The 23,687-nt window shown below is 36.0% G+C and overlaps 4 protein-coding genes across 10 annotated transcripts; 1 reads left to right on the top strand and 3 right to left on the bottom strand.

The window, feature by feature from the left end:
* Window positions 1-424: 424 nt before the first annotated feature.
* Window positions 425-2,111, top strand: LOC126924632 (protein atonal). Its single transcript, XM_050739341.1, has 2 exons — window positions 425-570; window positions 649-2,111. The coding sequence occupies exon 2, from the start codon at window positions 660-662 to the stop codon at window positions 1,494-1,496; it is 837 nt and encodes a 278-aa protein (XP_050595298.1). The 5' UTR covers window positions 425-570; window positions 649-659; the 3' UTR covers window positions 1,497-2,111.
* A 4,564-nt stretch (window positions 2,112-6,675) lies between these two features.
* Window positions 6,676-16,908, bottom strand: LOC126924474 (uncharacterized). 4 transcript variants are annotated; one of them, XM_050739000.1, is made up of 12 exons: window positions 14,876-16,908; window positions 14,502-14,659; window positions 13,890-14,168; window positions 13,578-13,734; window positions 11,525-12,236; window positions 11,056-11,288; window positions 10,794-10,994; window positions 9,936-10,497; window positions 9,780-9,853; window positions 9,609-9,688; window positions 9,064-9,307; window positions 6,676-8,921 (listed from the first exon to the last, which is right to left on the bottom strand). In XM_050739000.1, exons 1-12 carry the CDS (start codon window positions 15,855-15,857, stop codon window positions 6,979-6,981), a joined length of 5,625 nt encoding a protein of 1,874 aa, XP_050594957.1. In that variant the 5' UTR covers window positions 15,858-16,908; the 3' UTR covers window positions 6,676-6,978. The 4 variants fall into 4 exon arrangements, with proteins under 4 accessions (XP_050594957.1, XP_050594958.1, XP_050594959.1 ...); XM_050739001.1 differs by having other exon boundaries at window positions 10,794-10,982; XM_050739002.1 differs by lacking the exon at window positions 9,609-9,688 and having other exon boundaries at window positions 9,064-9,342.
* LOC126924476 (synaptic vesicle glycoprotein 2C-like) lies at window positions 16,755-20,618 on the bottom strand. 3 transcript variants are annotated; one of them, XR_007713559.1, is made up of 8 exons: window positions 18,784-20,618; window positions 18,537-18,658; window positions 18,233-18,471; window positions 17,865-18,046; window positions 17,538-17,782; window positions 17,304-17,458; window positions 17,084-17,199; window positions 16,755-17,026 (listed from the first exon to the last, which is right to left on the bottom strand). XR_007713559.1 is itself a non-coding variant. In XM_050739007.1 (8 exons), the coding sequence occupies exons 1-8, from the start codon at window positions 18,728-18,730 to the stop codon at window positions 16,968-16,970; spliced, it is 1,128 nt and encodes a 375-aa protein (XP_050594964.1). In that variant the 5' UTR covers window positions 18,731-20,618; the 3' UTR covers window positions 16,755-16,967. The 3 variants fall into 3 exon arrangements, 2 of the variants coding, with proteins under 2 accessions (XP_050594964.1, XP_050594963.1); XM_050739007.1 differs by having other exon boundaries at window positions 17,299-17,458; window positions 18,726-20,618; XM_050739006.1 differs by having other exon boundaries at window positions 17,299-17,458.
* Window positions 20,619-20,758: 140 nt separating this feature from the next.
* On the bottom strand, window positions 20,759-23,207 carry LOC126924478 (peroxiredoxin 1). 2 transcript variants are annotated; one of them, XM_050739021.1, is made up of 5 exons: window positions 23,041-23,142; window positions 22,064-22,152; window positions 21,574-21,724; window positions 21,176-21,484; window positions 20,759-21,089 (listed from the first exon to the last, which is right to left on the bottom strand). In XM_050739021.1, the coding sequence occupies exons 3-5, from the start codon at window positions 21,705-21,707 to the stop codon at window positions 20,945-20,947; spliced, it is 588 nt and encodes a 195-aa protein (XP_050594978.1). In that variant the 5' UTR covers window positions 21,708-21,724; window positions 22,064-22,152; window positions 23,041-23,142; the 3' UTR covers window positions 20,759-20,944. The 2 variants fall into 2 exon arrangements, with proteins under 2 accessions (XP_050594978.1, XP_050594977.1); XM_050739020.1 differs by lacking the exon at window positions 22,064-22,152 and having other exon boundaries at window positions 23,041-23,207.
* Between the last annotated feature and the right edge of the window lie 480 nt (window positions 23,208-23,687).

Below are 23,687 nucleotides of genomic sequence, written 5' to 3'. Positions count from 1 at the left end.
AATTATCGACCAAGTATCTCAATAACAGGTAGTTTCAGTGCATCGTGATCAAAGAGACTCTCGCGTCTGTGTTTACCGTGAATCCTAAGTAAATGATATAAACTTGTACGTGATATGCATTGAATGGAGCTCGTATATGATCATGCACGCACTTACATATGTATTAGTATTAATACATACATATGTCACCGAAGGGCCAGGTAATAGCTGTGCGATTTTATACGTGATCGTATAGGATGGAGGCGCCGATGCCACCTGTTACGCTAGCCGTTCGCATACTCGGGGCTGGTTGGCTTTACCTCACCGCAGAAATGGTGGGGACCGACGGCGAGTTTTCATTGGTCGGGCGGCACGTGCTGCACGAGGGTGCCTCGCTCCAAAAACGCATAAATCCCCCGGCGGTGTACCAGCCGACTTTAGAATCACCCCGACAGCGGAGTCGGCGTGCGTGCATCATAAACTGCTCTATAGGATCACATACACGCACATCGTAGTCAATAAAAAGAGCTTGTTTCGCAACTGGTGTTTCCGTGAAAATACAGTGGAAATTCAGTGAAGACATCGAAGAGAGTAAGAGGCTTACTTATCGACCCTACCGATCCAGTGAGCAGTTTCCATTTCCAAATTCTGTGTTCTATTTCGATTCAGAAATTGCCGGCATGGAACTGCAGGAGATGTTTCGATACGGATATATGTTCCCACCGAGAGAGGACGAGGTGGTATCCTGCACGTATCTGGATTTACCGAGCTACGCTTATTCCAAGAGCAAGTCTGATCTTCCACCAGTAAGCAGTATCAGCATACCGCAGTGCATCGTGTACGACGGAAATCGCAGCGATGGCTGGCACACGCCGAGTCCAACCGCAAGTTTACGATCGGTTAGTCCTGCCACAACTTTGTCTGTATCGTCAGAGCCTGACACGATAAGTACTCCGGTTACGTACCGTTTATTAGGCTCGATGGAGGAACTGAACAAGAGGTACGTTACGAAGAGGGGCCTCGCTACGATCAACAGCGAGGCAACGCAACATGCTATAAACATGATCGATCTGACGGAAGAAGTAAACAGTATGGACGCGGATACCGATGGGACCGCGGATCCTGAGGCTGAAACGGAGCACGAAAAGGCGCAGTCGTCTCGAGGCAGTGTCATCAGCAACTCCAGCAGTTTCTCAGACAGAATCGTAGACGCTGACAGCGAGGATGATGCCGAAATGAGCGACAGTCCCGATCACATAGGATCCGAGATCGATGGAAACGGGAACAATCGAAACGTGGTGAGAAGAAGAGGTAAATACGTTAGCTCGACGATTGTGAGGAAACGCAGACTGGCGGCGAACGCCAGAGAACGGAGAAGAATGCAGAACCTGAATAAAGCGTTCGATAGATTGCGAGCGTATCTTCCGTCTTTGGGTAACGACCGGCAGCTCTCGAAATACGAAACGCTTCAAATGGCACAGTCTTACATTACGGCATTGTACGATTTGTTGCAATAACATTTTTTTCTCTTTTTCTCTCTTTTTTTAAGATTTCGCTGAAAATCGTGTTAGTCAACGAACTGGTAAAGTCGGTCGTTGAAATTGAACGAAAGTGTTTAGTGGAATTAACCGGAGGAGCGAAATAGTTGAATTTTAGCTTGTGTATAGAAAAGATGTTTCATCCAAATGTACGAGATATGAATTACGTTTACATTGTTTAGTCGAATTATAGGAATTGTGTTTGAAACGTAGGAACGATCCATTATCATTTTCTTGTAGATATTTACAGCTGTAATTACAGAATATCATTTCAGTTATCCGATGATTCTTATAACTGCGTACCATTCACTCGTTTATCTTTTGTAAAACGATATTGACCATCGTCTTATAGTTTATATTTTTTAATATTATTATCGTAATATTTATCGTGCGAAACGTAACGTGAAAGGTTTAGACACGCATTTCCAAGATTTCTGTAAATACTAGAAACTTTGTAAATTTTGTAAAGTAACGATATTTTAATGGATAAATCGTTAACTCGATATTGTATTATAAAGCCGGACCAAGTTACGTACTTATAATTTATTGTATTATAAATATTACTGCGCTCTTTGAGACTGAAACTGCATGTGTTGAAAAATATAATTATTTTATACATTCTCGTAGTTTTCGAATATCCTTTCCTCGCCAATTTCGTAAAGCGAAGTCTTACAATTCGAAGTCTTATAAGAGGACCTCGCAAGTTTAGCTTAAACTCCAAACTCCAAAGAGACTTCGATGCTCTCTTCGAGGCGTAGTAGAACATTTTTTCGCCTCTATAAATGTCTACTCTTCGAATGTCCCTTATTTGACTGTTCTAAGAGTCGCGCAATGGAATAAAGTTTCCTTGTAATTGCTTGAATCGGGTTTAATTTCGTTCAACGAACAAAGTTGTATCATAAGGGATGAAAAGTATATTCGGGGCGAAAGAAAAACAGCATCGTCATCGGTGGTCTGGTCGTCATACGAAACCCATGCGACGCGTCGGTGCCCGGTTTCATTGCAATTTGAGAACCTGCAGCCTCCTTTCTTTAACGATGACTCCTCTTTTTTTATTTTTCTTTTCCCTCTTTTCACCTTCGATTCTTTGCTATCGTCGTCGCATTTTGCTCCATTTCTTTTCACTACTGTTTTCCCCATAAAAACATTTAATTATTAGATAGATAGCCAAGGACGATCACATCTTTTGCAAAGAGCAATAAAGTAATTCACCTACGTGCTTTTAATTCGCCGGAGAAGAATTGTTTTCATTGCCTCGAGAAACAAAAATCTCGTTTACTTTTACCATTTCTTTTACGATTTTATGCCCAACGTTTGATATTTTGTGAAAAATATGGGCGCGCGACCAGCATCCGTATAAACATTGTCTAGCATGTTCAACGTCGAATAAACTATAATTAACACGGTGCAGAGAGAAGAAGGATGGGACATGACATCATCCTGGTGATTAGCACCACATATTTGGTTAGCGTAAACGTTAGAAGGGCGATGCTGCGTGAACCCTTGTTTTACGGAAACCGGAAAATTTGTCGAACATGAGTATACAAACAACGCGTATTTTTTTACATAAAAAGTAGAAAGATACACGAAACGGTAGTAAAATACACCGTGCTCGAAAGGACCCTAATATAACGCTTTTATCGTATAACAACTTTTTCTCGTTGACGTCCTTCTTCGTCAGATAGTACTACGAGGTTTAAAGAAATTGAAATATTTATAAACACTGCATTTTGTATTTACTTTATATCACTTTGACTGTTTTTATTTCCCCCCTCTCCTTCGTCCTTGATGGATGAAAATTTGCATTTGTATTACATTTCTACAATTCCCACTACAAATGTTCGATTCAGTTCCGAAAGTGAAGAACGTCATTAAGTGTTTCGTAAAAATGTAAAAAAAGAAGAATCGTTTTACGATTGGATTGTCGAGCGATACGTAAAGATCCCATAAAAATTCGAATGGATGTCGCGTGGCGATGTTGACTTGTCTCGCGAGGCCCTTCTCGTACACGTTCTCATGCTAGCGGACGAGGATTCGTACTCTCAAGAGCCGGCTTCCTTGAGATTCCTCGGAAACTTGATAAAAATCGCGCGACATCTTCCTTGGCGGTTAGGGGTTGGGGTATCCTCGGTCAGGCCTTCGTAAAGAAAAAAAATGAAGCTCAGGAATAAAAGAAAGGAAGGAATCTCTTAGACGAGAGAACGTAAATATTGTTCAAAGCAATTAATTCTCCGGCAGACTACCACCTTCGCTTTGTCAGAAGGGTTTGCCTTGACAAAGAAGAGGAAGCTGGAACCGCCAGCAGTGACCAGTGGCCACTGTCATCAAAATACTCGATGGGGTTGGGGAGGAAGCTGACTGAGGTAAAGGGAAGGGGTAAAACGGAGGATAAAAGACAAACGCCGCCGCGTTGTCGTTGTCTGATCGTGGAGATTGCTTTATTTGAGTACATTTAGCGTAGAGATCTCGAAACCCTGCCGAATATTTTGTCGTAGCCGCTACCACATGCAACCACCCGTCTTTGCCAAGGAAGCCGAGCCAGAGGCGTAACGCATTAAGCATTAAAATAATGTAATCTGCCGGCTGAAATCAGGCGATAAATATAATCGGCCGGCGGAAATTTGTCGGGTGACGAGCACTCCGCTGCATATATTCGCTGCACCGGTGTGTACCTTCGATGTATCAAGATTAATTACACGTATTCTCCAACTATGGGGAAAGGCAGCATGTATGAAATCAACTCTCGACAAATTGAGATGAAATTTTACTACCGAACCTGCGCTGTCAAGCGTTACATTTTACATCTTTTTATATGTAATAGGAATTTCTATATTCAATCTTGGTATTATAAAATTCAAGTTTATCGATATTACAGAGGGAGAAACATAATCTATTTATATTTCTACTCGACGAAATCAGAATTGAGACATAAAACTGAAGCAAGCTTCGTGCTTATAGACACAAACGCATGGCTATTTATGCTATTCGCCATACGAAAATCGCGTCGAATATAAACTGGTGCGCATAAATCAATGACGTCCCATCAGCGACAGTCGCTTCAACTCATTCGCGTGACAAACTTGTGCAACTCAGTCCATACGTCCAATATAAAAGTTGCAGATGCATGATTTATTCAAGAGATCGGTCCTCTTTACAAGGCAATATCAAAATATTCATTGGTTTACAATGAGAGGTAAAGCTGCATATATGAATTCGAAAGGCAAAGAAAGAGTAAGAGACAAGCACCAGTCGATCAAATAAATAAGAAATCAAATTTCCTGAAATCGAGGAAAGAAAATTTACGCAAAATATAATCACAAATTGCATATTATCTTTAAAACTTTAGTCTATTGTTAGATGCACAATTTCTCATAGATTCGAAGGAGGATCAATGTTAACAATAAGCCGAATTGTTCGATAAAAAGAGGATCGTATTGGAATATTTCTGTTATATTCTTGAAAGGTGTCGATACAATATCTGTTTGATGTTTCGAACCTTAGTGCGTGCTCTCGCGAATGCTTCCGGATTATAAGCGCAGGTAAAAGGTGTGGTCGATCCTGGTGGATGCAACGAAAAACACGACCGCCCATTGTGAGGGATTCGATGATCCTGCGAGCTTGACGTCCAGCTCGTAAATCGGTAAAAGATCCCCTACCTGTGATCAGGATGTCGGAATAAGAGCAGGCTATCTGCTATATTACGTTCCTGACTTTTCCCAAGTTGTTTCCCAAGACACATTCATCTTACATATTCCATTGCTAAAACACACGCACATGTGTATATATTTATATGTGTATGTATATACTGGTAACAATTTTTCTTCTTTGAAACGTCTTGAGAAAGCTCGTTGCCTTGTCGTGATATTTTTACACCTTGAAAGGGTTAAAGCAGTCTATCATAAAGTGTATCGTTTATGTTTTTCTTGCCAGCTTCTTTTCTTTTTTAAAAGATTATTTGTTTTTAGACTGTAGATATCTTTGACGTTTGGATAGATTTTATAAAAAATTGATAACAAGGTGAGACGTAGAAATTTGTTTTTAGATTTTAATTATATATTATCGTACATTTGTCGCATAAACAGTCATTTCGCGTTACTAAAAAAACAGACAACGAAAACTCTTCAGTTGCAGGAAGAAAACAGATATCCCATGATCTGGGTCGGCTTAAACTCGTTATAAATCAAAACTCTTCCCAAGGTAGATCTATTCTTGAGCGGCACGATAGCACAATGGCAACGGCACACAATCACAGAGAACGAAACGAAATGCGCTCGCTCAACCGATTTGTTTGTTCGAGCGCCTCGTGATCGAATAAAATCCGCTTAATACGATCGAAGAGTTTTCGCGTTCGTGAGAGGTATCACGGGTATGAAAACACGTGAAAGGATCGTTCGAAGCTCCGAAGCGGGTGCGAGGGTTAAACAGAAAACAGGACGAGAAAGTTAAAAAGGGAGGGCAAGAGAAAGAAAAGGGGCAGCATTGGACGCACACGACACGAGCTTACTTTTAGTTTCTGTGCACCACTCGAAACTACCCCAGGGGTATTAATTTCATTTTATCAAACAACGGTAATACTCGGAACGACCCTCCGTTTTTGTTTGCTCTTACTCTTCAATTACGCGCGATACGTATACGTTTAAGTTTTTAAGATGGTGAAAGTTCTCATAGGAAAAAGTATTTTATTTGTTCGGGGTTGCTGCGAGTTAGATTAAATCTGACGGTAATTAATTACCATTTTATGCGTATCTTGCTTGAAATTAATTTATAGTATAGATTACTTTACGAATAGAAAGTTACAAGTAACGTTACCTAATAGGCACAAAGGGAAACATAATGTCGAGCATTTTTTAAATAGGCGAATACTGCAGGAAATAAATTTAACGAATAATATTTACCAAAAGTCAGTTGTTTTTTTAAATATATTTAATTACACGTTTATATGAACAAATTTTTTATATTTTTGTTCCTTCTATCTAATACACTGTAACGTAGCAATTCTGGTATAATTTCGTTGCTATGATTTTACGTAAATGGGTTAATGTTATGATGCTTTATAACATTTAAATCCTGTCTAACGTACACTGTACTTTTAGTACTGTGACTATCCATCAATGGTATTTAATACAGGCTACTATTCGAATGATCAACTATTTAAACGTCCTATTATCATTAACACCGTATATTTTCTTTATTAGTTTCACGTGATACTGTTATTACATGTGTTATCATTTTCTGTATGATACTGTGGAAAAGAAGACATAACTATTGACACGAAATAAGCGATACTTTAAAAGTTAGAAGGCAGTAAAAGTGTCACAAAAGTTGAAACTTGATTTGAATTATTTATAGTATTATGAAGTAATCGCTATAAGAAAGGATGACTATCCTATCCGAAAAATTCTTTTCTTCAAACAATCGTCTGTCTTCCTACTAATTGGAAAATTAAATTTAGAAGCCATAATTATTCATTTTCCTTACTTCTTCCTGCACTATCCTGTTTGGAAGTCTTCTCACGATCGCTGGATTCCCAGCACTTATCAAAATCGTTTCGAACGTCGATTAACAAACTTTGTCTGCACAATTTCGAAATAGTGCTCATATTCTCCTCCTGTATATCCTTGCCACGTATCAATCGTGTAAATTTAAATTTGTTAACAATTTTTGCGAACGATCCTAAGGGCTGTTGCTGCTTCGAGATCGACCTTGGAAGAGACTCACATCCACGGCTAGCTTCCGTGAGACGCACGAAAGTATCTGGATCAACGTTTATCATTCCGGCACTGGCAGATTTTACACGATCAGGACGAGAAACTGGACTGTTCGACAACTCATTCGCATTGTATTCGTTTATAAATTGTTCAACCTTTTTCTCATTCGTTGCTTCCTCTTGTGCACCACGATTGTCTGATGCCTCGTTCGACAATGAGTTCAGCGTATGATTTACATCCGATATACTTTTGTTCGTCACCTTCTCTTGATTTTCCGAGATCTGTTCGTAATGATGAGGAAACGTTCTCGGAGAAATTTGATGTTTGGTCGATGGAGATTCTAGCACGGAATGACAAAGCGGACCACCGCGACGCGACAAGAAATCTTCCTTCGCACGACGTATCCTTAACGAGTGCGATTCCAGAGACGTATCTTCGGAAATCGTGTTCGTTCGACCGTCTCTTCTCGCTACCACGTTAGACAGAATCGTCAATTTATGAATAAGATCGGAAGACTGCGGATCGAATTTCGAGAAAGACGCATCTTTCATCTTCTCGTCAACCTGGGTCTTCAAACTGGGCAAGCTAATTCTGAAAGAGGCTTGATTTTGCTGTTCGCCTGGCTTTGCTTGCACCGAGACGTCTGCTCGTTGATTCTTCTGTACGGCGGCTTGTTTAAACTCGCCATTTCTTCCTGGCAATTCGGTCGACGAAGCTCTATCTCGCTTCGTTTCTTTTGGAAACACGTTGCTTTCGCTGATCGACGATTTTCTCGCGTTCTCCACGGATTTGCATCGTTCGAAGGTTGGTTTCTCGATAGATGCCCGTTCTTCCTTGCCGTTTCTTTCGGCCTTTGTTTCCTTGGCTTCGCGATCCTTCGAGGATGGGCGAAGAGGCCAAGGCAACGAAAGGGACATCCTCAAAAGTGCATCTTGACGATTTACTTTAGGGGATCCTGATCTGGATTTGCTTTTGCTTTTCCTTGTAAATACCTGATCGTTCTCGGAAGTGTCTTCCTTTTTAGCTGAATGCTCTTCCGAGCGTCGAAACGGAGAGAATATTATACGTTTCGTCCTAATGAAAACGTTTCGTGTCGGTGAGCTGGAAATTTGCTTTTTGACATTCCCTTCTTGGTTCGTCGGAACGTCGTGATCGCTGCTTGATCGACGACTGCTCTCAGAATTCTCAGTTGTAGCACGTTCCACCGGTGTTTTCGAGGATTTTGCTTTTTCGACGCAGCCTGTACTAGCTGTGGGCACGACTATCTTGTTCAAAGTTTCCTCATTGATGATGATTCTCTCGAAACAACGTTCCTCGCGGCTTGGCGCGACCGTGTAAGCAGTTGTTTCGATGGTCGGTTCGCGACGACATTCGCGTGTACAAGAATTTGTACTGGATGACTGTGAAGACGTCGAAACATTTTCGATATTACGATACTCTCGCCATTTTTTGCTCTCAACCGATCGTGCGTTCGTTGTAGCATCTATCGAACAATCTTGTTTCTCACGGTTTGAGTACTCGACGAATGATTTGGTGGGTTTATAGTTGTTTAAGTTTAATTTCGTTTCTGATGAATCATGATCGATATCTAATTCTTCCTCGACTATACCGTAATTTTCTTCGATTTTCTTTAAACTGTCGTCCCTCCGATTGGCGTAAAAAAGATCTACTTCACGCGTGGTAGGCTTCACTTCATCTAAGAGTAATTATGATATTTTTATTTCTGATTCGAACCTTTTTACGACGCTTATAGAATTTCTTAAAATACGAGACACGAATAAATTGCGCATTAAATTACAAATGTTAATTATTGTATTTATTAACTAATTAGAACGTACCTAATTCACAAGCGTTCGGTGTTTTTGGTAAACTTAACGTCGTTTCTTTTTTACAATTCGCCATTGACTGCATATTCGTTAAAGAGCAACGAGAAGGATCGCTGGTTCCCAGGATTATTTCCTCGTATTCGTTGTTGGGCTTATTCGTTGTTTCAGCACCGTCTTTTCCACTATTGCCGCCCTCATCCTTTCCTACCGCTTGGTTATCAGATCGTTGCTCGTGCTCCTTTTCGCTCGATAACTCCTGGTTGTACCGACAGGTCGATACTTTTGATTGCGCTATGATAAAACTTTATTCTGAAGACAATGATCTTTCTTTCATCGTTACTTTCATTTTTCTACTTTCCCTTGAAGAATCGGTTCGAACATTAGAAACAAACTAAGATTTTCTAAACAAATTAATCTTCGAGCTTTCACATTGAATTTTCTCTAAGTTATATTTACACATTTGTCACCAATTGTAAGGAAAACAAGTAAGAAAATAAAATAAAAAATATTTGGAAGGCAGAATGATAAACTGCGCTATAAAATTTCATAAAATCTACCATTGTTTCTTTTATGCTTGCACCAAAAATAGAACGATTTCCAAGATTCCATTCACGGATAGTTTTGTTTTCGTTCGTTTCTAGAACGGAAAACAAGGTATTCTTTACTTGGCTTTCGTCACCAACCTCAGAACCTATCAGAAGCTTCGTTAATTACCTTATTAAACTTACCATCAGATACATGCTTCTCCGCGTCTCTTCCAATTGCTTCTTCATCGACGGGTGATGTTACAGGAACATCTTCTCTAAAAATGGAAAAATTTGTGAAGGTGTAATTCATTTCTTCATACAGTAGGTTCTTGCAGAACAAACGTTGATTTCATATACCTTTCGAAGTTAACGCGACTTTGATCTTCTAGTTTCTTTTCTTCTTTTATAACGTTAGATTCTGTATCCCCATCTGTCGAACAAATCGAACTACTTGATTTGACAGAATCTTTGTCCAACTCTTCTTTAATACCAGACATCTGCTTTTTACTCGTTGAACCTGTGGAGAGCCAATGCTCTGATTCGTCATTGTTCGGGGAGATTTTTTCATTATTCCAAGATTTTGTCATTTCAGATTGTTCCAGACTCAGACTGTCTTCGCTCGAGAAACTTTTCCTTTGATTCCACTTGTTAGATTTCCAAAGATTGTGATCAGAATTTTCTTCAATCTCGATCAAAAATACCGGGGATGGTTCGTGACTAGAAGTGACTGTACCGAGTGGTACGGCGATACTAGTGGTTTCGCTCGCTGCAACCGAATATACTGGTGTTTGATGAGGTTGCACCCTTTCCAGGGGACTTGCAGTTTCCTCGATAACGTCTTCGATGTCTACGATCATCGCCTCCGGTTCGGAGTCATCCATTATATCTTCGGCTACGTCCTCTGTTCTCCGAGAATCGACTGAGACAATGAAATTTTGAAATTATAAACGAGGATATTGATTAACAGGTTACGCCTGTTTTCACACTAGAATTACCAATGACAAGTATATAAAAATATTCATGTATATGTACGTAACGTAAAAGAAAATCTTTATTCGCATACTTCACCAAAAATTATTCGAATTCCTAAAAATGCACCGCCATAAATTTATAAAATTTCTGTGAATAATTATAAATTGTACATTTTGATTATTTTAGTAGTTCTAGTGTTAACACAGTTGTTGAAACGAAACAACTATAAATGATAATACTTACTAGTATCTGGCAAGATATCGACGCGATCCAAATCTTTCAATCTATTCGTGAGATGATCCAATGACTGTAAGCTGTTCGAACGGCGTACAAAAAATGCAGTTTGATCAGTTTTCTCGATCATGGCGCCGACAGATTTCGATCTCTTCAAACAGCCGCCTTTCAACAATACCGGTTCGTTGCTTCTAACTTCTAAATAATTACCTATTCAAACGATCATGTGGAGAAAACTGTTCCATCAATGATTGATGAATTAAAATCTTACTTGTGGGTGAATTCGTTGATGTTTCGATAGTCGATCGTCTTAGAGAAGGTATATAACCGGGTCCTAGGAGGCGGAAGGTCGAGGATGTGGGCGATATTCCACGATATCGTTCCCAATCGTATAGTTTTCTTGTGAATTCTCGTGAAATACCTTCGAATCGGTAGGATCCGACGGACGTTCGTACGAAAACTTCGTTGCTATCGTTTAGACTCTGTGTTCCATCGGCATATGATCTTAAATAAAATATACACATTAGTAGGATGTGTGTCACCGTCAGGTTGTTTGATTTCATGTGAACATGAAAATTAGTAGACTTACAAATTTTTGTGAATATTTCTTCAATTATTGGTATTATTGTTATTATTTTTAATTGGAATGTTAGAAAAAGAAAGTAGAGTAGAATTTCTATTTACGGTTAGTCTACTTTTAGTGTCAATCTTAATAAATAAAACATATATTTGCGTTATACCTTGAATCTGCATCAAAACACTCTTCCAATTGTTGAGCGTCACACTCCCGTCTCTCTTTAATCGTATTATTATTAAAAAATGATAGTAACCTTTCTAGAACGAAAAATTCGGTTTCATCTATCCCAGACGCGATTCTATGTTGATGCGATTTCGATCGTATCGAGTATTGGGAATCATGATTGCCAGTCTCGTTCGTTCTCTTCGAATTTTCTATTTTTCGTGGAAAATCTTCGCAGAGCTGAGACTTGCCGTCGTTAGCGATGTCTCCACATTCACTGTTAGCTTGCGGGGTCGCAATCTCTCTATTTCTGTGCTCAGTTTTCGAAGGAGATCTCCAAAGCTGCCAGTCGGTCAAACGACGTCGTTTGATCCTCTGTTGTTCAAAGGGAGCACTTCCTCGTCGTACTTTCTTTGCGCGTTTCCAGTCCTGCAGCTTCTTCCTAAATTCAGGAGCTAATCTTTCTTCAGATAATAAACTTTCTCGGGGACTTGGCAAACTGGGCGAAATTTCACGAACTTCTTTGGTGGCAACGCGAGGTGGAAGATTTTTTAAACGTTCCCATTCGATCAGTTTTTGGTGGAATTCAGTTCCCAGTTTTTCCCTAAGGGCTTGGTAATCTCGTCGTGTGCCCACTTGCGCGTTCGACGGTGTTGCCTTCTCGACATTTTCCACGCTGTCGTTATGATTACAGCCGATTGATGCTTCCAGTCCTGCTGAGTAAGAAAAAGAATTGTTATCGATGTTGAATTTTAGTGCAGTCAATCGTAGAAGTGCTCGTTAATTAATTAATTGATAAAAAACAACATTTATCTAACTTTTATTTAATGATTCATTGATTGGCAAAAGTTTATAATAAATTGTTATCTACCAATCTCGTCAAATATAAAGCAATACTTTGTATTATTACTGTTTATATCGATTATCAGAACTACTACGAACTTTTCGTCCAATTCCAATATCAAAAATCGTCTTCTTTTGTCGCACGGAGATCGGCTGTTTGATTAATTTCTATTCGTAAATTTGGCATGTTGGTCGCAAAATTTATTGTCCCTGTCATTCGTAGAATTCATACCAATATTATCAAATATTCTGTACAGGGTAAGCAATGCAACAAGGCACTATGTAAAAGACCGCAAGACGTTAAAAAGGAAACGATATTACCGAAATGTAAAAAATATCAAGAGGATCTTGTTAAATGCCCAAAACTATCTAAGGAACAACGATGTTGTAAGAAACTGTTTGCAAAACCTCCACCAAAAGTAATAAATGCGTACATTATTCTATCACATTAACACAATGATCCTCGACAACGATTTGTAACTTACATTTCAGTGCAAAGAAAGAAGCGTTGTGGATGTTTATCAGAAAGCGTATGAGAATGTTACGAAACAGGCTAACGCTATCTTGAATAACATTCAAAACGAATCAAAATCTATGTTCGTTCAATTAACGAAAGATATAGAACTGTCGAAAAATAACGAGCAGGTATTGGTGAAAGGAATTTTGCATGACATTAAGAAAACGCTTCAGAAGTTGCTCGCAGTGGATCCATCATTTGGTTCCATGAAACGCAAATCTGCTATGTCGCTGAATCACGAGGTTCGCCAGGCTTTCGAGAACGTGGAATACGATGTCGTACCTCGAATAAAACGAATAAAAGTAAATATCGAGTGTTTAGAGCGCGACATATTAGCTTGCATCGATCGTGCCAAATCTCTGATACTCTCCTGTCGCAAATGCAAAACTCCGCAAGCGTTGACCAAATGCGTCGAAGAAAACGCAGTCTACGCGGAGAAGATATTAGACAAAACGTCTCAGAACGCGCAAATTGGTTTGAATAAAATCGAATCGTTGCAACGTGGAATTTTGGAATATCACAAGGCATCGTTAACGAATGTTTCGCAAACGTGTCGCAAAAAGGGCGAAGCATTTTTGGAACACCTAAACAATTGTGTCACTGCTGCTAAAAACGAACAGAAACGGCGATCGTCGTGAAGCTGGTCCTCTTAGAAAGAAATATCATTGTATGCATAGGTAAATTATTAAATTACCGTCTTGAAAAAGCATCTGTCTGGAAACGACGTTGATGAAATTCGATGAGATGCTTGAAGTTGAATTCGTTAGAAACGCTCGTCTGACTTTGTTCCATTTGGAGTCTGACCTCTGTGCTTTTGACGGAAGAATCGCTGATTCTCCACCATACGATCGCTGTTACATTATAAATAAAAACGTGTGAAGTTTAAAAAGTTAATTAATCAAAATTAACTAAATCAATAATTAAGGTAAATAATTCGTGGACAAAATGTATCTTCGAAATATAAGAAGAGATTAATTTTTCATTTATAGAGAAAGACAATATTAACCTGTCGTTTAAAATCCTTGTTTATAGACAGGTCTCGGTATGTCTTCCTGGGCTGTGGAGAATTTCCGGCAGAGGTGTTTGTATTAAAAAAGAGTGGTGAGTTTGACTCCGGGGAAGATATGTATCTGTTGTCCTCATCGTGTGAAGGTATCGTAATAGTTAAAGTTGGCGTTGATCTCTTTGATGTCGATTCTGTATCTTTTTCGTCTATTTTATTCGACGATAGCATCGCGTGATCGTTATCCGATGTAATCCGAATTAATGGTTTTCCTTGTCCGATCTAGTTTTGTATAAAAATTTTATTTTGATAATAGAAAGATTTATATCGAGTAAATATTTTATAGAAAAGTGAATCACGATTTGAACTATATTATACTTTCGTATCTGTCGTTATCGATACGATAACAGCTAATGATTTTTGTTCGAGTAAAATTTATTTGTGAGAATTGGTGTACGAAAGTAAATTTTACGTTCATCAATGCATATGTCGCAAAGACAAAGTATGTGCAAAATAAAAGTTAACGGATATTTATCTAATTAAACTGCATCCAAATGTGTAAAGATAATAGACAATAAAATATAATTTAATAAGTAACAATAACATTTTATTTACCTCATTTGTTAGACCCGTTTCATTAACTTGCAAAGTGTCCAGTATAAGGATATTATCATCAAGAGATTGACTATGCCAATTTCCATAATCAGCCTTTTTACTAGGTTTTCTCTTTAAGGATTGATAATTTAAATGATTTAAAGCACTTTTCTGTGAACCTAAAAAAATTTAACAAATTACGAAAAAACATGGACATACGATCATCTATCAAGACCGAGTTTCGAAATTTCTCTGAGTGATTTAATTACAAATGATCCTCGTGTCTTTCATTTAAACGATTAATTTGCAAAAAGATAATATTCGATAAACTGTAATGGCAAAAATATTTGTAACGAATACATATATATGTAAACAAAAGTTTACGAATTTCGTACAATCATAAAATCCTTCATTGAACGAAGATGGAGATGAAGTTCCACCAAAGAGCATGCCTGTGTTACAAGGTTCGTTAACGGGTGACGAAGTGGCCGTATTGTTCGATTCCTTAATTTCAACATCTGGATTTCTGTGATATTTAGTAGTTGGAGTGGAGGGAGAGGCGGTGGTCGTCGATGACGTGCTCGTTGTCATCGATGGATCCATTATTTCCGTATCGTTCGTATAAGCCCTTTCCCACTTGAAAGCAGCTTTAACCCTGGTCCACTTAGAAACTTTCGGTGCGCTGCCAGAAATTTCATCTGTCGACATTTGCTTGTCGATGTCGAATTTATTTCTCGTTTGTCTCGACGAGGACGATCGGATATTCCGCTTTTGAAACGGCGAATCTCTGCAATTCGACAACATAGCATCTAACAAGGATTCTGCGAATCCGGTATCCTCCTCGCAAACGTTGATCGTCGCATCCTTGTCTCGCTCGAAAGCATTTTCCAACTTCTGATTGGCATTACGGAGTACTTTCAGCCGCTCTAAATTCCTGACGCGTCTAAAAAATTTGGAATTGCGATCCCTGAGCTCGAGAATTTCCTCGGCGAAAGTATACAGACGATCCAACTGCTCGAAGGCGTCTTCCGCGTAAAGACTTGAAATAGCCATTGCAGACATAGCAGAATTTCTCGAAGGACACTCCGAGGTTTGACCTTCGAACGGCAACGTCCCGAAATCCGTCAAGTAGTCGATTATGTCTTCGTCTTCATCGACGTTTCGACTCTGTCCTATTTCCGCCTGATTTCGCGTATTTTGCAGACGCCATAGGCTCGCCCATGGATCCGGTGGAGGTATAGGTAAATCACTCTCATCCACTTTGTGTTTGGCTTTGAATAATGTCTTTTGTTCGCTAACACGGCTCGTGCATGGTCGACCGATATTTCTTTCGGTTTTTTGACCACTGTGATCAGTAAACTTCTCATTATCCACCATTTGGCTAGTTTTATCTAATACGTTTACCAACGCGTTTTACATGTGCGTTTTACCCTATTCGCTCTCTCTCTCTTTCTTTCTCTCTCTCTTTTTCTCGAGTTTGTCAATTGAATTATTAATATTCTAAATATATCAGAGTAATCTAATTTTAGAATACATCTTTTTTCATGGACATTATAGGCGTAGCACCGAATCGAGTTTAGACACTTCTGGTAACAAAGTTTGAGATATTTAGAAATTGTAACATCTATTTATTTAATTTGAAATTAACACAATACAGAATGACAGTCACTGTTCAAGTATTTAACTATAATGTCTTTTATCTTCGAAGCTGAAGTCAAGGTAACGGGGACGAACAATGAACAGCACCAGATTTTGTATCACTCTTTCGTTACACATCAGTAACAATTTACTTGTTTGATCCTCTATCGCTGATCCAACACGAAGTAAACACACGACCGATGGTATTTTACCGTACGTCTAATTATTAATGAAACCGATATTATTACGAATATTCGTGTTAAGGGATATCGGTAGGTCTTGCGGCGAATATCTCGAAGGTTCGCGGTGGGAATGCATTTTTTACGTTTGGCGGCGTCAAGAGAGCCGCGGAAGAAGCGGCCTGAAATCGCAACAACGTCCTCGCGTGATTATTTTCGGTAGCGAGCATTCGGCATTCGTATTTACAACGAATACAAGAGCGTATTCGTGACGACGAGGCTTTCCACCACGTTCGAAGAGCATGCGCGAGAGCATGTCCACGATAACCACGTAAAAGAGACGGTCTTCCTGTTCTCGTCGAAAATAGACGGTGGAAAGACTATGGCGTATACTCTCGAATAGCCGCCCACGTTTGTATTTATGTGTCTGCATGCCCTGCACATGCCAATATAACTATTTTTTGCTACACCTTTACCGCCATATTTTTTATTATATTTTCTACCATACCATACACGAAAGAAATTTGCCTAATTCTCATGTACTATAGAAACATTTATGACTGCTACCAAAATATGAATAACGATCTGCTCTGTTTTTTACAACATAACTATAGTCCATGGAGAATTATTTATAATTTATCGAAATTATAAAAATATGAACATTAAGTAGCTATTCTTGCATCGGTAATCGGGTTAGGTCAGGCATTCGTGACCCTGCAACAGCAGCACCTGAAACCATTAACTCGTTAAATTCGTTCAATATTTTTAATCACCGAGTTTACTTACTCAACAAAATTCCTGACATAATGTAGATACTAGTAATACATTGTATATTTAGAAAGAGTTTAGTAAAACTACCAACCAAGTAGGGAAATATTCTGGATAAACCGATAATCGTACCCCTGAAATTATACTAAATTCACTAAAAATTTCATATACCTTTGTATACATTACTAACAAAAAAATATGCGTCTAATCATAGAAACTGTTTCATAATTAACCTTACGCCGGTAAAATAATTTTCCAGTAAAAGTATCGAAGCTGTCGTACGACCAATCGCGTAAACTGCTAGTATGATCAGTGAAAGAACGATTTGTACTATATTATGAACTGTAAATAATAAACCAAGACACGCGGCTGTTCCCACTAATCCTGAAAGTACTAAAAAATAAAATCGAAAAGATTTGTCCTTAATAATATAGCAACGTTAGAATGAATAGTATACTAACGATACGCTTACCTAGAAATATTTTTCTACCAATAACATCGATGCCAATTAGCAACAAAATTTCTCCTAATATGTAGCTCAAAGATAAATAGAAAAGAATTCTAAAACGATCCGTGTCTATTTCTTGACAATTGTGCAAAAATCCTAATGCCAAGTTCTCTATATCGACAACGCATGTAGAATTCTTCTTTGCCGATTTGTTAAAGTTTTCTGTTTCTTGAAACAATTGCGTATTCCAAAGAGCAACCCAAATGATTCTAGTTATTGTAATCATATTATCACAACAAATGATAAAGCGTGTTTAATGCGATTACGTTTAATAAAAAAACGATATGTTACCCTGGAAATTGTAAAAGGTTGATACAAAGTCCTAATATCGTGGTACATTTAAATGGTGTGCTGCATATCTTGCGGATTCGTTTGCGTGTTTTTATACAGAATTTCCGTACTATTTTACTCACATTTCCTGTATCTTCTTCATCTTCCTCGTCTGGTCGAACACAATTGTCTAAAGTACGTAACTGGAATAATAAAATGTATTACTGTATATTATATATTTTAGTAGCTGAAATTTTATATAAAAGGTTTGCAGCGTGGAAATGGTTGTAATGTTTCAATATTTTAGCAGTGTTATTATCTGAAATTTGACTCACAGAAAAATTGCACTTATAAAAAGAGAGAGATGACTTAATATAAGATAATCATACTGTATAAGTATCGGCATGCTTCGAATTATTAATTGCATAGATCTGCCGTAATACAGTTAGCGCTTCTTCGTACCGACGCCGATAAAGCAAGTATCTAGGACTTGCCGGTAATAAACTAGTCGCACATGCCATGATCAAATTTGGTATACCTCCTAATCCTATAAGGACTCGCCAAGAATTTGGTCGAAATTTTTTGTTTTGTAATCGCACAATCGAAGGCACCAATAGCCATGACAATCCTATTTTGAATTATCATAAAACGTTTAATGACTTTAGAACTTTCGTACTCCTTTATAATCTTTACCTAAAGCAGACACATAACCAATAACTCCTAATACATCCAAAGCAACTAAACAAAAGCCTCTTCGTTTCATGGGCAAAAATTCGATTACATATACTCTTAAAACCACGTTATTACCAGCTAATCTAAAAAAATATATATTGTTATACATATGTAACGAGCAGATATTTTCAGCTTTACATGTATACATACCTCATTTATTATGCATGACAATTATATATGTGATTTCATAGATAGTAATTGGACTTACCCCAGTCCAAGTACAAATATTGAAAGGTATATCAGGAAAGTAGTTTGCGCAAAGGATAAACTGATAGTGGCGCAAAACACAGCGATCATAGTGGCGGGAATCGATCCTTTACGTCCACTTGCATCGATTATTATTCCGAATACAAATGCTCCTACAGCCATTCCTATACAAAATCTTATTTTCATAAAATATTATAAATTATCTAAATATAAAATATTTTATAATTTATTTTAAATATATGTTATTTGGAAACGTAAAGACACAAAGTAAAAAGATTTATAACATCATTGAATTAGGATCAATGAGGTTTTAAAACGGTCTCTGCTAACCAGTTATTTTTCATTCTACCAAGGAGACTACAGGGTTTATGTAACCAGTAATTGCCTGATATGTGATCAGATTATTTTCCGCTTACTGTTAAAGTAATGGCAAGAGAAGCTCGCTTGATTAATCATTCACATTACTGAATTAGTTATACTAGAGGGGAAATTTGGTTAGTTGGTACGACTCTGATTATACTATCATTGTAATTTATATTTACATATAATTGACCTGTGACGTCATTTAGTTACTAATATTGTTAAAAAAATAGTAAGCAAGAACCCTTTTCATGGTCACTTTCATAATCATCTAAGATTTCTTCATTATTTCTCAACATCGACAAATTCTATGTAATAAGCAATATGTTTTTTTTTATAATTGTTTCATAATCCCCTTTTCTATCTTGCCTAACTTATGAGATTTCTTTATCTTTGTTTTTACGGCAGCAGAGGAACTAAATAGCGTTGGAACCATATTTCACCTTATTCAATTGTATATAATTTTGATTTACTTGTATTTACATACGTAAATTTTTGTTGATAATTAACAATTATCAGTTGGTCATATTCTTGTAAGAAATGCATAAACTAATAAGCCACATTTGTATAATCTATCGATATATATATATATATATATATACGTATATATACCTAAAGTTAACATAGCATACACAGTAGTCACTTGGCTTGTATTTAGGCTTAAATCACATGCCATAAATGGGATTATAACTAAAATAATTGGAAGAACGCAAGCTTCTGCAAATGCACACATACCACATAATCCAACAATAAAGCAATGACAAAGCCCACATCCTGTAATTAAATATCAAATTTTATAAATATAGTTACAATGTTTTCATGTTTTATTCCATACTGGTCGTTGAATAAAAAGATTTCTCTTTTTTTCTGTGCCTTGAGCTATTAAGCTAGCCTTGAATTTCCTAACCATTCTAATGAATCATTTTCTAATTTTACGTTTCCCATTTTCTAATGTTACGTTGCAGCCGATAAAAAGAATTCAATAACTTATAATAAAGAGATGTTAAAGTAGTGTAATTTCAAAAAATATTGTACTATCATAATAGAAAATATTGTACAAATACAAATAAATTATAGTTATTCTTGATATATTCTCTCTATATTTTAAGATTAAAGATAATTTCAAAACGTTATTATTGAATTCGTCATTTTATAGGCTATGATATAATACTAAATACATTTACATCAAAAATATCTTAATATTCTGAAAAATATGATATGAAAAAGTGAAATATTTCTATTCAGTGCTCCATCAAGAACATATTTCGCAAATTATGTATTGATCAGTTTTTAACACAGTAAATGAATGAATTATTTAAATTTCTTAACCTGCTTTAGCAATAACCTTTTCACAGTCATTAGTCATCATATATTATAGAATTTGGTAGATACTGATTTACAGAATTCCATTTGCTACACTGAGAAGCTATTGAGACATACATTTATCATCTTACCGTAATAACGTCAATTCAGTAATTTCAAATTCATACTCTCAAAATTAAGTTGCTAACAAAAACTATTTAATAATTGAAAATAACAATCTTCACTTTGAAGACACACAATTACACACATATAAACATTAAACAAAAATAATGGAGAATATTAAATAAATAATATAGACAATATATGATATAAATTTATTATAGGGAATGAAAATAGTTCATATTGAAAATATAATTAGCATTGATATTTAAATGATATCCTATTCATTACAAAATAATCTACTGATTTTTAGTACGAATAAAGTATTATACACAAATGACAGCTTTAATAAAATGTAGGAATCTTTTTAATTGGTGCATTTATGTATCTTTGAAATATTCCTTAGAAGCAGCCACATCAGGCTTCATAGTCTTCTTTCCTGGTTTCCAGCCAGCAGGACATACTTCTCCATGTTTATCAGTATACTGGAATGCTTGAACTAAACGCAGAGTCTCATCAACAGATCTACAAATACATGAATTTGTTATGTAGAGCAGCATTAAAAACTATATGTTATACGTAAAAACATTATTTTATCACATCAATTTTACCTGCCAACTGGTAAATCATTAATAGTAACTTGACGTAGCTTTTGTTTGTCATCTATGATAAAGAGACCACGGAATGGAACTCCGCTTTCTTCATCAAGCACGCCATAATCGCGTGCAATTTTAGTGCTTTTGTCAGCAAGAAGGGGAATGTTCATTTCACCAAGACCACCCTGTTTACGTGGTGTATTTACCCATGCCAAGTGACTGAAGTGAGAATCAGTAGATGCAGCAATGAGTTTACAACCAATTTTCTCAAATTCTTCAGCACGATCAGAAAAGGCAATGATTTCAGTTGGACAAACAAATGTACTGTAAAACAAATGATCACGTATCAGTATATGACATGTTAAACTATACATATAATGCCAAATATAATATTTATAAAATGATATATTTACAAATCTAATGGATAGAAGAACAATACAACATATTTCCCTTTGTAGTCAGAAAGGGAAATTTCTTTAAATTCTCCCTTTACAACTGCAGTACCATGGAAAGCAGGAGCAGGTTTCTGAAGTGCTGGGACTGGCATGATTATGTTTTGAATTACTACAACAAAAAGATTTTTATCAATAAGATTGAAATTACTTGATGAAGCAAATTGTAGAGCTTTATTGAACTTGTAAAAAAAAAATAAGTTTTTCTGTATAGTGGCTTGTTATAAACAAATTATATATATATATTTCTAATATATAATATATATATATATATATATATATTAAAATATGTAATATATATATAACAATTATTTCTTTATATGAAATATATGAAGATTGTAGATATTCATAAAATTGTAAATATTTGTATTTTAAACCTTTATGTATACAAATGACCTTTAACCTTTAAGTTTAAAATTTTATAACATTATCATAATCGAATTTATCTTACCTATAAAGGAAAGTAACGAATTTTTTCCGTTATATCTTTAACCTTCGGCTTATCGCTGTTACATAAATCCTAATTCTCTTTTTTGTTATCTAAATATTACGTATAAATTTGTTAAAAAATAAGAAAAAAATATACTTCGTAATATTTCGCATTTTTTATGAAATTAATATATAAATGATTTTAGAAAATAAAATATAAAAAATTATTACTAATTAATGTATTTGAAAATTAGCTGAGTAATAGTAGATGAATAACATGATTGATTATTAAAATCAATGAATCTTCTAGAAATGATGAAATAGACCGGTAAAGTCAAGCATTTCAAATTACAAAATATATAAAAACAATAATTAAGGTGTTTTATAAAATGTTAAAAATTGGCACAATTATGTAAAATAGTCTATATTAGATATTTATATCCGAAAGAAAACTTTATTTCAATTATGCTGACTACCCAGGTTTAAAAGTAAAAGATTAAAGATTTATTTTGCAAGTATAAAATTTTTCCCATACTTATGCAAGTACTACACAATCATCGACCTTCGAAACACATATTGTAGAACATATTTCATATAATACAATTAAGTATTATCTGTGAAAATAATGAATTGATTTTTAGTAATAACGTCGATATTCAGGCTTTCTACAATATCTTTTTTGTGTGGTTTTGGACCATCGAGAACCTTCCGAAGGAAGAAACAGAATATATAACTCTTTGTAAAAAGAAGTCAAATACAAACGATTTCAATCTAAGTTTAATGGAATAATAAAATATAATTCTTATTTTAATGCTTATCTATAAATATTTGTAATATTTAACAATTATTAAATTTACGCTTACAAATATTGTTAAAATATTTATAAAAACAACTGAATAACGATTGAAAGTATTCCAAAATGAACAAAATACAAATACTACCTTAAAATAACAATTGCGTATAATTATAATTTTCCGCTTTGTGATGAAGTCTACTTACTTTATATTTTATATGTAAGATCGAGTGAACTCTCTCGCTTGCAAAGAAGTATGTGAATAGTAATCGGTTCCAGTAGAATATACGTAGTAATATTTGCAACCGCAATCGAAGAAGACTATATGCGCCATCTGTAGTATGTACATACCGCCATCTAAGTTTTCGTGCCGGTGCAGTTTATTCTTTAAAGAAATATAAGTTTTCTTTTTTAATAGGTATTAAATATTATTTATATATAATACTCGCAAACAAAAAGAATACAAGCTCCAATTTCATTGTTAATTTCAACAAATGCACATTTCTTATTATTTAGAAATAAATATTAGAAGTGATTAGCGACTAATATTATTAACTGATTTCCTAATATAATAGTGAGCAATTTGTTCAATACTTGCGATTTTGTTTAAACTTGAATATATTAAGAAAGCAAGATATCATAAAAAAGAGTTACGTATGAATTACGTGAAGAGTTACGTATATATGAAGAGTTACGTATGAACAATTATGAATACTTTTAATTGTATTTTAGAATTAACCCTAATCTATCCTCAATCTAGAAAAAACTTCAAAAATTTTCATCATTTTTGCTTACTAGAGTTAAATCTAATGCTAAACCATTTCTCAATAACTCAAACTGGGTCGGATGAATA

This window comes from Bombus affinis, chromosome 14, assembly GCF_024516045.1.
Source record: "Bombus affinis isolate iyBomAffi1 chromosome 14, iyBomAffi1.2, whole genome shotgun sequence".
In the NCBI taxonomy this organism is placed as follows: Eukaryota; Metazoa; Arthropoda; class Insecta; order Hymenoptera; family Apidae; genus Bombus; species Bombus affinis.
This window is presented reverse-complemented; position numbering and strand designations above follow the sequence as displayed.